The sequence below is a fragment of the Varanus komodoensis genome, unplaced genomic scaffold (genome assembly GCF_004798865.1).
Source record: "Varanus komodoensis strain SLA01 unplaced genomic scaffold, ASM479886v1 scaffold15, whole genome shotgun sequence".
Taxonomy (NCBI): Eukaryota; Metazoa; Chordata; class Lepidosauria; order Squamata; family Varanidae; genus Varanus; species Varanus komodoensis.
Window position 1 is genome coordinate 22,332,678 of NW_025335440.1, and position 13,783 is coordinate 22,346,460.

The window sequence follows — 13,783 nt, forward strand, 5'->3', positions numbered from 1 at the left end:
CAGTTAACCCATTCATGTTTAAGGGACTATGCTTGGAGGCCCTTTCTTCTGTCTACAACTCCCAGAAATCCCCAGCCAGCCATGCTGAACATTTTTCCACATAACCATGTGTAGGTTGCACCCTTAGCCTTGCATTTCTAACATGTTAATGTTGATTTCAGTATGACATTGATTAGGGACCTGCATGCAAGGTGGGAAACAAAAGAACTGGAATTTGTGTTGCTGTTAATCAGACACCCAGACAGTTAAAAACAAGTGCAGCAGCGGCAATCTGTTTGGTGCTAAAGTTGTTAGGAAGAGTAAAGCAAAATAAAAACCTTCGACATTTGTGCATAATGAACATCATCAAGCAGGATATAAAAAGTAACTTGTTTTGCTCAAAAGCTATATTCTGGTCCAGGCTTTACTAAGAAACATACCATCTTTCTCATACATGCACTGATGCTAAACAGTACACTGAGTGGCAAGCGCTCCTGATTAGCTCAGAGTTTTATTCATTTATGTGATGCCCCTGTGCTATTTATTATTTTAGGGCGCAATCATGAGGCCACCGGGTGCTCTCTAGACGGCCACAGTGAAGGTTGCTGCGCCAGCACCCTCCTTCCTCCTCAGTGGGTCTTTCAGTGCCAGCCGCAGCTCCAAGGTCACGAGATTGAACACAGAGCAGGTGCCGAGGGGAGGCCAGGAGAGGGTTTGGGGCAGGAGCAATGGGCACTGCTAGGACAAGATGAACCCCCATGGCACCTGAGCTTTTCCTCCTCACAGGCAGGTGCAACACTCTTAGGGGGCTGGAGGGCAGAAGCAGTTCTGAGGCAAGCCTTGCCTCCACGCTCCCTCTGCCTGCAGGTTCAGAAGGTCACAGGCAACTGCACTGGATGGTGCCATTAGGCACTCAGTAAGGGAACTGATAAGCAGCCCTGTCACAGAGGTGCTACTAATTAGTGGAGGAGAGCAATGCTATTCAAAACAGGCTCAAAGCAAATGGCTCAACTCATTCCTTTCCAAAAGGACCATCCCATCGGATATAGAAACGGAAGAAGGGCTGTAGCCCAATGCTTTTGCATGCAGATCTGACCTCCTCCTGCATCTCCTGGAAGGTCTGAAAAGGAATCAGCTTCCCTACAAGGGCGCGAATTCCCCAGCCAGGCTGACAGCAGAATGAGTCTCTGTGAAACAAAAGAGGAGCTGGTAGAGAAAAGAGCCGTCAGCAGATCTTAAAGCAACCTTAAAAGAACTTTAAAAGCCTGAACAAATAAACAGGCTGTTGCTAACACCTAAAACAGAGAAACCACCAAATGACAGCAGCTGGAGGATAGGCGATAAAGCTGATAGAAAGGGGATATCTCTCTGGACACCCCCAGAGGACCAGGCTAGGACCCTGGGGGGCTGAATGAAGCCCCTGGGCCTAAAGCTCCCTGCCCGATGTTAAAAGAAAGCAACCAGAGCTTCAGCAATGGGGCAGTATAGAAATGAAATTCATAACAATAACGACAATAAGAGGAATAAGGGTAACAAAGCTGGTTTGAGGTAAGCCTCCCCATGGAGAATAGTCCACAGTCAAGGAGCCATAGGGCAAAATGCTCCATCTCTCTTGGGAGAACTGAGAACACTGAGTAGAACCACGTTCTCTAAATTTTCAGCAGGCACAATTAACAATATGGGGGAGTGCTATGGGCATTCTCACAAAATGGCTGCCCTGGGCCTACCTACTGATAAAATGGCAGCCACTATAAGCATGCCCAGTCGCTTCCCAGAAGGTAAATCAGTGAGACTAAGAGAAATGGAACTTGCCCAAGAAGCTTAAGTACAAAGCAGAGGTGGGGCCCACCCTTTGGAACCCAAATAAAGATGGTGCTGGAGGACTGTGCTAGGGGGCTGGAGGGTAAACATTAGGTGGGCTAGGGAGTTTGGCAGGTGCCAAGGGCATTTCCGTGAGCACACTGGTACCCATGGGCACCACATTGGAAATCTCAGGAATAGGGCACCAGTAACATACCTAAGAGCAAGGGCAGGCTGGGATCTTACACATGCGCAGCACTGGCATGAGTCCCCAGATGCTGCAGCTAACTGCATACTCCCTTTTTTCTTCTTCCCATTTTTCCACGCTACTCTCTTGGCTCAGAACCAGGAATAAGCTAAGGTAGTTAACAATGTCTTCCCTTTACATCAGGGGTCTCAAACTCAACTTCCCTGGGGGCCGCTGGAAGGAGAGTCTGGGTGAGGCTGGGCCGCATCAAGTATTCCACCCCCGCGGTGGTGGTGGGCCGCTCATCCCACGGCTGGCCCGGGTGCCGCCGGCGCTTTGAAGGCCGCAGGGCCCCTCCCCCGTGCCCCGCCCGTCCCGGCAACTGGCCCGCGGGCCGCGAGTTTGAGACCCCTGCTTTACATGTTCCCAAATAGCCACCTGCTTTTTAAGGTAGGTGTTCTAACCAAACAGCTCAGTTTCATTCTTTTTCTGCATTGTTCTACAATGAACCCACGTATAACAAAAATAGCAGTGTTTTCTTCTGAAAATCAAGTGTCTATATAGGTTGTTTGACTTTGTAGTGGGTGGGACAGATGTAGTCCACTTTCCTGCATTATGATAAATTGCTGGAGGACAACAGATTCTTTGCCACTGCCTTATATAGATTTCTTGATATTCTACCGGCTACATTTGGATGATCCACTTATGTGGCAGGTACAAGCCTAAGCTCTCCTTGCTTTTGCAGCTTGCCTCCCTCCTTGATTTTACATTTGCTGGGGCAGTTCTGAGGAGAAGACTGAAAGCTTTCACTTCCATTTTTGTTTAACCAGTTTAGTGTTATGTCCAAACCAAAATTGTGTTTAATCTTAATTATGGGTCATTAAAAAGAGCTTCATAAATCATGGTTTGACATTGGCTTGTTACGAACAAGACACATTTAAGATCTGCCCCAACTTGTCAGGCTGAGACGTGCTAAATGCAGTTAATTAAAAACAGAAGTGAAAGCTTCCAAATTCCTCCTCGTGGTTGCACCAGAAGGAAGGGGAAAGTGTGTGAGCCAAAGGGAAGGCTAACCTTGACTGGTCATGATGACCTTTGAATGCAACCTCTGCCTCCAAAGAACAGCAGAAAAGTGCTGTTGCTTCGGCATCAATCAGTCCTTTTAAAAAGAAAAGGAGATGCAGAAGGTCTAACAACATTTTTGACAACTCAGTGGATAATAACTATGCCTGCAAATGACAAAAGACCCAGGTTTCCCTATTGAAATGCCCAAAGGGAGGCTGCTTTGAGCACTGATCTAGATGGGAAGTGACACAGGGAGGAAGCGTGTGTCAGAAGGAGCCAGGGTCACCCTGTATGTCTCAGTTAGGCAGGGAGAAGGTATTGCAAGAAGATGTATCCCAGGAAAGGACTGGCACCTTTAGTGTGTGTGATTTCATAAGTCTTCAGTTCTATGCCAGTATGTGCTCCAACTATCCCATATACTAGGAATGGTTCCTATTTTCTAGTATCTGGCATTGAATCGCACTGCTCATTTGTCCCTTTTTTCCACTGGAGGAGCAGTTGGGAATGTCTCTCTCTCTCTCTCAGAGATTAGAGAAGAAGAGACAGAATGACAGAAAGATGGTCTGTTTTCCCAGTTTCAGGCCCTTCCTGCTAGAAGTTGCATTTGTGTGTGCACTCCAAATACACACACATGGTCACGATATTCCAACATGTTGCTTCCCTCAAACCCCCATCCATTACCTGCGTGAGTTTGAAGTGCAGCTTGCCTACAGTTCATTTCACAACAGTTCCAAGGATATGTAAAAATATATAAACCATGAATTTGTTTAAAGGGGGAAACTTTTGTGCTAGTCCACCCTGCTTCAAGAAATGCATGCAGAATAGACTATTCCAGAGTAAATTTCTATTGTGGGTGCTTGGGAAGGCTGGGGAATGTTATGGAGTCTTAGACCAAGGAGGGTCCTCAGGCAGTGAGCTTGTGTGTGAGGACTTCCAACAGATGAGAATAAGATGACAAGGATGCACAACCTTTAAGAATCCTTTAAGAATCAACAGTGTAACTCACCGGGAAATAAAGAAGTAATGACCCAAACAGGATCGTCTCCAAGAGGATGAGTCCTGATGCCCGGATGCTCTAGAACAAAAACAAGCAGGTACAAGAAATTAGACTGACATGATCATTACTTTATTTCTAGCATATCTTTCTCACAGAAACCTGAAAATAAAATGGGTAAATTGTTGGATTTAAAACTAATTAAATCATGCCCCCCTCCCTGTAGACTAGCAGGAAATCTCCCGTGGACCACTGCCAGTCCACAGATCGGTGGTTCGAAACCACTGCTCTGGGAGGTAAGGGCAGGGCTTTTTTCTGTCATAGAATGCACCGGAACAGCGTTCCGGCACCTTTTTTCGACGGATTTTTCCACGTGATTTTGAATCGCCCTATCGGACGTAGCAGGTCGGCCGCAAAATCATTAAAATAGTGCATGCGGGCTGCTTGTGTGCCCGCTTGTTGTGATGGCGCTGCTTGGCTTGTGACTGGTCATGTGGTCGCACACTGAGTGCTTACTGCGGGCAGTGACCATTATGTTTCATTACACAGTGTGTGTAGAGTGACTGGCTACGTGCAAAAGGTAAATAATTTCTTTATTTTAAAAAAAGTTGGTGAATTGAACACCTTTTTAAATTTTTAGTGTAAAAGTGTGACCCAAAATTTAAAAATGAAAAAAATTACTAATTACTTCTCAACCACCAGTCCTCCTAAAAAAGATTACCCTAAAAAAAACCCTAAATAAAAGATTAACAAGATGTGAGTTCTGGCACCTTTTTTTTTTACAAAAAAAGTACTGGGTAAAGGTATTTTTTTTCCTCCAGGATTCATTTATTTATTAAAAGCATTTATAAACCCAGCATTGTCAAAACAATGCACAATTTAAACTGAACTATAAACTAAACTGATACAATAGAATAACAATACATTAAAAACAGAAGCAAAGCATACTTAAAAACTGACTGAAACAAGAATCTAAAATCCACGGAAGATGAGGTATAACAGTACAGGTTTTACTGATCATCTAAAACTCAGTATGGACGGCATCAACCTGGTTGTAAAATTTATGTAAACTGGCATCCTCTTGCATGTCTGATGTTCTGGTGATTCACAAGTGGTCACTCCAAAGGAAGTGCACACTCACATGGGGTTCTATGTACCCCAATCATAATGTTTTACACATTGATTTGAATTTCATGTGCACAAATATTTATTAACTCCAAATAAACTGACTGGAAGGGAAGAGGTTGCAAGGGGAAAGGTGAGAGCAGCATTTAATAACTGCATTTCACTGTCGCTTCTCCAACTGCTTCTCCCACTCAGGCTGGACAGATGCACATTGGCTTTGAGATGTTGCTGTGCTCCATAGCCTAAGACCCCGGTCACAGCCATGATGCATAGTTTGCCCCTGCCCTCAGCACACTCTGCCACAGACGCCAGGAAAAGAAGACACTGCTAGTTTTAGGACAAACCACCTCCTAGTGCTCCACTATCTTCCAGGAGAAAGTTGGATGGGTCACAGTGATTGCAGCATGCCCAGGGATCAAGCGGTCACAAACGAGCTTTATTTCCTGCACCAAAACAATCACATTTCATAGCCCTGAGTGAGCCAACCTTCCATAGCAGTGGTCTAACAAAGAAGCACCTCTAAAGCACCCTGCTAATGCTTCTATTCCAGCTACAGCTGTTGACCTATTTCCAATAACCATCTGCTTCATTTTTAACAAATTAACCAATCAGCATGTTAAAATAGAGCTTAAAGGAATATTTAATTAAGATATCTATCTCTAGGCTGCTACACTGCTACTGAAAAGAGTTACCATAAATAAATGGAATGTTTGTTTTCACTCAGACAAACCATTTGCCTTCCAAACAAGTCCTGGAAGTCCTTGTTAACCTGGGCGGTTAGCAGTAGCTGATACAGTCAGCGGATCTCAGCTCAAAATCTAAGGAATTGAACCCCTAGAATATCAACCCCTCTTTTTTATATACCTGTTTGAGGAAACATGGCTGCATGCCACTTGAGGAGGGGGGCTCTGTTTCTTCTTTGAATCTCTTTAAATGAATTTAACTTGGTGCATTGGAGCACAGGTGAGTTATGACTGCTTGCATTTTGAAACATTTGTGATGTCTGGAAGCTGAACTGGAAGGCTAATTGTCCCTGGTGCTTCTTTTTCTTCACCTCTCCTCCTATATAACCTGGGCAACCAGCAGAGCATTCCTCAGTGTGTAAAAAGTGGCCAGGGGAAAACCAAACCTGAGAGGGCTGGCAGCCCCCAGGGAATCAGGCACTCTTGGTCGTCATTCTGTTATTTCTGCTGGGACTACTCAACAGCTTCTTGTGCCGGAGGAAATCAGCATTTCTTCCACCCAGGAGAATCATTAAGTATCCCTTGGCAAAATGGTGCAGCTGTCTTCGGGCAAAGCCATTTCCCACAAGCTGACAAACCAAGCTGCTTCTTTAGCCTAATGAATCTTGCCGTAAATCTCAAAATATTTCCATGTTGCCCTTTCCTACAGCTATACTTGTGCTAGCTGGAATAAATGTTTTAATCATTCATTCTTATTAGTATACATTTATTCCTCCCTTTTCCTCTTTCAAGGAACCAAAGATGGATTACACAGTCCTCCTCCTCTCCCTTTTATCCTCACAACAACCCTGTGAGGTAGGTGAGGGTAAGAGTCAGTGATTGGCCCAAAGTCACCCAGTGAGCTTCATGGCCAAACGGGGACTAGAACTCAGATCTCCTGAGTCCCAGCCCAACCCTCCATCCACTGCGCCATGCAGGTTCTTTCATGGCTGAAGCCCAAATGCTGGAGCACAATGAATTGGGATGTAATGCCCGGGGCTTTCAGCAGGTAAAGGAAACCCACTGACCTGTAGGGAACATTGTAAAGAAGAAAAGACGATTGTCCCCAAATATCAACTCACCAGAATAACATTGTGATTACCCGTACAATTAAGATATGTACAAACTCTGACATCAATCTCATAATTTGAAATGCAAAGAGCACCAGAACAGGCTGGGTGTGCAGGTTGCTAGGCCCAAACCCAGCCTCCCATGGCAGGCACTGTTTCTGCAAGGGCCTCGCACATCCCAAGATGCTGCCGTGAGTCAGCAAGGAAGGAGGAGGAACAGGTGGGACTAGCAGGGCACCTGGTTCTATGAACCCAGCCAGCAGCTGTGGTTTCCCTTTCATGACTCAGCATGAAGTAAGTTTTCAAACATGGGGAACAACTGATATAAGAGCCAGAAGAAAGCATCCTCACTTTGAAGAAAATACCATGGGTGCCATAGCTGAGTGGGGGGTGCACCCAGGATCTTGGGGTCACCAGTCCAACACCATCCCACCACACTGGTTCTCAGTTTGGTGGTTTCCTAGAGTTCATGTGTGTTCCCCCAGCAACACTACCCTCACCATTTGAAGCAGGTGAAACAGCTCTCTTAGCGCTCTGTTACCGGCAGCAAGCTCTCTGGGGGGAAATAAGCTGGGATTTGCCTTCGGTGCCTCCCTTTTTGCATTTAGCACTGCCCACCCCTGGGATGCAATAATAAAAGCAGCAAGGAGCAATAAGAACCACCTTAAAGCTTAGAGCTTAAAGGTAAACTGGAGCACTTTGAATTGTGCTTATAAAGGACAAATGGCAAGATACGGTCCTTGTAGGTCAGGGATGGGTCACTCACGAGCCTCCAAATATTTGGCTTACTTTTCCTGACACCTCTGAACAGCACAGGGGATAGGAAGGGGTGATAGGAACTGCAGACAAAACATCTGGAGGGCTCCAAGTTGGTGGTCCCTGTTGCAGATGCTGTCTACTGTCCACATAACTGAGGTTTTCAACAAGCTTTCCAAGGCAGCCTCATATAAAATGCAACCTGGAGGTCATCAGAGCATGAATCACAGCAGCCAAATGTTCTCTGTCTGGGAGGGGTCTCAGGTGGTACATCAGTCAATGCTGGTGAAAGGGGCCTTGTGCCATGGAGGCCACTTGGTCCCTGAGCAACAGAACTGAATGCCTAGCAGCAGAGTTGCCAGCCAGACTTGGATAAGAGGTCTGAGGGCCCATAAAAGCCTGCCTCAAATTAGAGACAAGCTTTTTTTATGGGCCCTGAAATATTTTCCACTAGGATCAAAATCAGCTTTCAGCAGGTTATGAAAAAGCAGACTGAGCTTACAAGGGTTTGTTTGCTTTTCACTTGTTTTTCTTCAGATCTGTGGCCGGCAGTATAAAGATCAATACGTATCTCTCAACTGTTTCAAGATAGCTTTTGAACATACCAATCCCTTAGTCTAAAAAGCAAAAATATGCAGTTATTGAACAGGAATGTTGCAGTCTTCTTTAATAACTGATACGAACAGTTAAACAATCTGGGCTATGTCATCATAGTTAAAAAAGAATGATTTTATAAAGCAGAAACCACATGCTTCAAATTTCTGTGTAATTTAGGAAACTCCCAATGAACAAAGCAACATTACTTGACCTGAAGCAACTTAATTAATATCAAAATCAGTCATAGTTAGAATAGACCCATCAATGGGAGGTACATTAGGCACGACTGATTTAACTCCCATTAATTTTGGTGCAGAGTGGGCACTTACATGCTGCCCAAAAAAGAAATGTGTCATCACACACAGAAGACAAAGATTTGCATAAAATGAGAGTGTGTTAATTTATATGTTGAGGTGTGCAAAGAGAGGAATTATGGCTATAATTTAAATAGAAATGCAGTACCTCCTGCTAGAGTGAGGAAGACTGAGTGTGAGCTGTGAACCTATTTACCTGCTGACCACAGAGGTCACTTGATGGGCAATTTCGAGGCTCTTGCTGCTTTCCCTCTTGCAGTTCTTTTTCTTTACAGTGGAGATCATGGCTACTCTATTTCACTGCGTCTACTCTAAGCATGACTAAATCTGGATCCAGCCCAATGCAGTTTGCAAGGGATGTGTTTAGGTTTCCCTGTAGCTATAAACTTTTGATGATGATTCTCCCTGGTGAACAGTGCTGCAGAAGTTGTCAAATGTGATCTGCTTCCAAATAAATACAATGCAAGCACACTCATGAGCATGCCTCCTCTCCATTGTTACAACCACAGGCGTTTCAAGCTTCAGTTAAGAAAGCAAATATTCTAAGCATGATCTCAACAGTTGCCCTGTGCTTAGATCAGATGACTGCCATCCCCCGGCAGGAAGTGCTTCTCCATTCATTTTGATGGAGAGCTCTGGTCTACTCATTCCTTTGCACATGAAGTCTGGCTGGCTCCTCTGGATATATGCAGGGTATTAATATGCTGAACAGAATCACATTGTCTGTATGGTTCATAATGCCTAGCAGGCCTTAAGTTGAATAACCTTCTTGGTAACTAGCAATATTTCTTTCTTTTTTTCCAAGGTCAGTGTTAAACGATTTCAAGAAAGAAGCCATCAGCCGCAACCCACTGGGAATGTCTCTTGAGCAGCCCCCACGGAAATGAATACTTGCCCAAGTGGAGAGGGCTGGATTGTACCTACTCCCTTTGGATACTAGCTGGAGAACAGGAAGTAAACTTTTTGCATCAGGGAAATCATGACAGTCTTTAGATGGCTGCTTTGCATATAGACAAACACAAACAAAGCTAAAGGGAAGGATATATATCCTTGAAAGGTATTGCATTTCAAACCTCCATAGCCTTAGGCTATTCAAGTAAACTACACGTTTAATTAGCATTGCATGTTTTTGTTTCAAAACACAGATGTAAGGAGGGATTTGAGCTTTCAAAATGCATGCAATGAAAAACCAACTTCTCTCTCTCTCTCTCTCTTTGACAAATAGACAGAATTATTCTGACAGGGCCCGTCCTTTCACCCTGGGGCCCTTTAGCAATGCTAGGACTTTGCTATTCTGTGATCTGATGCAGTGCAAGTAAAACTCAGTGGTGCAGCGAGCTAATTTTAGACTTTGCACCTAATGGTAGCATTAGGACCCACTGTTAGAATGCCACATGTATTCAGTCATGAAGCACACAACTAGCACTGCTCTCTTCTGCCCTCCAACTGGAATTCTGTGCTTTACAACTGCTTCTAAAATCCTGATATGTTAGAGCAAAATAATAGTGTTAAATAAAAATTACTCTCTTTGAATTATTCAGAGTATGTGCAGTTTTGTATTTTAGACTCATGCAAAACTTAGCATCATCGCAACTACAGGAATAAAATTGAGTTTGTTTTTGTTTCTCTCACTGGACAAAAGTACATTCTGCTCTAGGAAAAGACAGCATCTATTTTAAAGTAAAGGTTATTCAACGTTGCATCTGTAATCATGTATGTTCCTGCCTGATGGCCCCTTGCCTGTTACGTGTCTTTAAAAGTAAGAAGAAGGGATGCTGCAAGAAGCAGCATCAGGTCCAACAGGCTCATGCTGGCTCAGGTGCTGGTAGCCATTGCCCCATCACTTCTGCTTCCCAGCTGGTTATTTGAGGTAGGATGGGCTACGGGATCCTGGACATCAGCCCCACATCCAACCCCAAATCTGGGTCCACAGATTAACAGAGCTCTATATTCCCCATAACAATCCCATGATTGCCTATCTTCGTGGGTAGATTCAATTCAATGCCTAGAAAGTATACTTAGGATATGAGCTTTCAGAGAGCAAAGTTCTCCCTATTAGGGCCATTTTACCATCATTAATCATGTCTTGAAGTAATTTCTCTCCCAACTTAGGAAATGACACATTAAAGGACTCAAAGATAGCTCAAAGATACAAGAATACCTTTAAATGCCAGATGGAGATATCTTTACTGAACTTGGTCCTTTCCCTTGTTGAGTGCTCCATTCATTCCACCAGCAGAAACTGGTCCTTCTTTGCTTTAAAGTGTTATTTCTCTAACAGCAAAATTGCACTTTAGTGTAAAGTTTTTTAAAAAATGATGTTCTTACATTTCAACAGTGTTTACACTTTAACACTGTGTTGCTTAAGTCTGTGTTCTTGGACTGCTTATTTCCCACTACAGGGGAAGGGGCCCTATGTCACAGGCCACACCAATGGCAACAGAACGGGAAAAATACAGTAAGTATAAATTGAACAAACCCACAATTTGCTACCCATTTATGACACCTGAAATCTGCTTCTTTGAAGTGGATGCTCCTCTCTGGCTAACAGAAGGCTGGATTTGACCATGCCCATTTCACTGCGTATGCTGTCTAAGGACGTTATTCCAGATATATTCACATACATATTCCTGGATCAAAATTAGAGGCAACCATATGTTCAGTGAAATAAAGGCATTCTGCTTTTGATTTCCATTTAGTTCTCAAAAGTTAATTTGAATTCATGATGTATGATTCCATAGTGGTATCAGTTATTTAAGACAGCCATTAAAAACCTATAATATTACCATAATGAAATAAAACTGTAGAGAATGAGGTCTTCAGATAAGCTGCCATCGGGCCATTGAAGGTTTAGATGCCTTTTCTGAGTCATGGGATTATTGAGACTTTCGCAGAGGCAACAGCTCACTTGCAGGCATCACAATAGTAGCGTGCGCGCACACACACACACAAAGGATTTTGCACAAAAAGTGAGGGAAGGGGATGGAGCAGGGAAAGCAAAATGGTTGCTGTTGGTTCTGAGGCTTTCTGCCAAGCATAGAATTGAGAGAACCAGCACAAAGTGATCCAAGGCAGAATCCATGAGGTTGGTTCGGCTGACTGTGCAGTGATTGCTTAGGAAAGTGAAATAGTAGAAAGGTCTCCCTATTTCTAGAAAGAGGTGATTGCAACTCCCAATTCAAGCACTGGCCTTCAACTATTTTATGTGCACTTGATTTCATGGACTATGATGAGTAAACTGAAAGGTTATTTTTAAGGCTGATTCATTCTGCCCACTGCTATCAAGATTTATCATTATCATCATCATCATCAAAATGTAACCCAGTACAACAGCAAATTATCATTTAGGGCAGGCGTATTCAGCCTCTTTGAGCCCAAGAAAACATTCTCAAGAGCCATATTTTAGGGGTTGCTTGAGTCAAAGGTAAAAGCCCAGGGCCAAAATACCAGCATCTCATAGCTGAAAGCTTTTACTGTCATTAACTAAGCCTTAGGACAGACATTAAACTAACAGCAACACAGAGCTCACAACCCAAAATTAAACCATGCAGTACTGCAGGGTTCACATGTAAGGACAGCCCATAATTCAGAAACAATCCATGATTCCAGAACAACCAGTTGTCAACCCACACTCTGGGGTGGTCATGATGTGTAACCCAGGCCAGTAGGCCATCAGCACTTAAATATCTAACATTTACTCTGAGAGCAGCTTCTCCTACTCTGAGTGAAACATTCCAGTGGACAACCAGTCGCAGTTTGGGGGAAAGCAGGGACCCTTTCCCCATTTGAATCTTCTGCACTCCGTACAGGAAGGCAACAGTGCTGAGTGCACAGTCCAGGCTAGTCTTGTTTTGCTCCCTCGCTGCCAGATAATCCAGCAGGGATCAGCGCAAGCTACAGCAACCTCCCTCCCCATCTCACCAAACTGTGGAGATCAGAAGCCTTAAAATCCCACAGATCAGGGTCATCAAAACCTGCCAAACATGGCCCTTGCATCTGCCACTAGCTTGGCACTCTGAAAATCTGGGCATCTGTTCAAACCATTACATTAGGACTCTGGTAATCAACTGTAATCTTTCCCCAAGTGGTGCATCTTGATCGCTCCCTTGTATACAAAGGTGCCTGTGGTCCACAAAGCAGGCAGAAAAAGAAGTGCAGGAAATGCTCCTTCGTTTACCTTTGCTTTGCGAAATCGGTAGACTACGAGCATGCTGATGAAGTCCAAGAGCATACAGAGAGTTTGGAAGGAGATGATGGCAAGCCGCAAATACTTGTCCTCCTGTGCATAGCAGGGCGCATCATCTGTGCAGTCAGAACATCCTTCCCTGCAGGGCAAGCAGGCGTAGACTTCCTCAGACTGCTCGCCTCCAGAAAAATGGTTCTCTGCATCCTTTTCTGAAAGTATCAAATACAGAGAAAGATAATCATAAAGCTCAAGCAGTGAGGAAGGGGAGCAAACAGCTATTCTGCTTCTCAGGGATCACAAACCACCCTCCCATGTATTTATTTAAGTTCAATTTTTATTCATTTAGTCTGCCTTGAAAGGCAGAACCCTTGCAAAGTGGAGTGCAAGAACAAAACAAAACAAAACAAAAAAAATGCAAATTTAAATAATAGCCAACATAATATTAAATCATACATAAAACTACAGAATGCATAATTTTCCAGAACGGTATGTAGCTGTGGGGTACAGATGTCATTTGGGAAGGAATGTGCTAGAACAGTGCTGGAAAACTTCTGAGTTCAGTAAAATTTCAACATATTCTGGACTTCACAGCTGAAAGTTGGTTGAGTTGCTTGTTTTTGGTTTCCATGAACCTGCTTGAAATATTTGCCGAAATTCGAAGTATATCCCGAGCTCAATTAGTGCAAATTGTGTAAAATACACAAATTGGGGCTAATAAAAGTTGTTGCAGCATTTAATGTGAGACATATGGAAACATCCTTCTCTTACTGAATATACAAACATTCCACCTTGGCCACCTCAACTTTTCTGTTGGTTAATTTCAGATTTGTGCAAACTGTGGGCTCTACTCCATTGCACAAATTTGCATAATTGATGTAAACTGTCAGACAGAGGTCCAGACTTAGTGCAAATTTCCCCAGCTTTAAAAAGTATCATGCAAATTGTGGCCTGTTTTATAAACCGAAGTCCCCTTGCTGTCTCAACTCAC

General features: G+C 43.8%; 1 protein-coding gene across 1 annotated transcript in view; it reads right to left on the reverse strand.

Annotated features, from left to right (window-relative positions):
- The window catches only part of GPR158 (G protein-coupled receptor 158), a 137,373-nt gene that overhangs the window by 48,778 nt on the left and 74,812 nt on the right, over positions 1-13,783 (reverse strand). Inside the window, exons 4-5 of the mRNA XM_044425022.1 lie at positions 12,787-13,004; positions 4,038-4,106 (exon numbers count right to left, since the gene is read on the reverse strand). Coding sequence (XP_044280957.1) covers positions 4,038-4,106; positions 12,787-13,004 — 287 coding nt within the window. The remainder of the gene's footprint in view (positions 1-4,037; positions 4,107-12,786; positions 13,005-13,783) is intronic.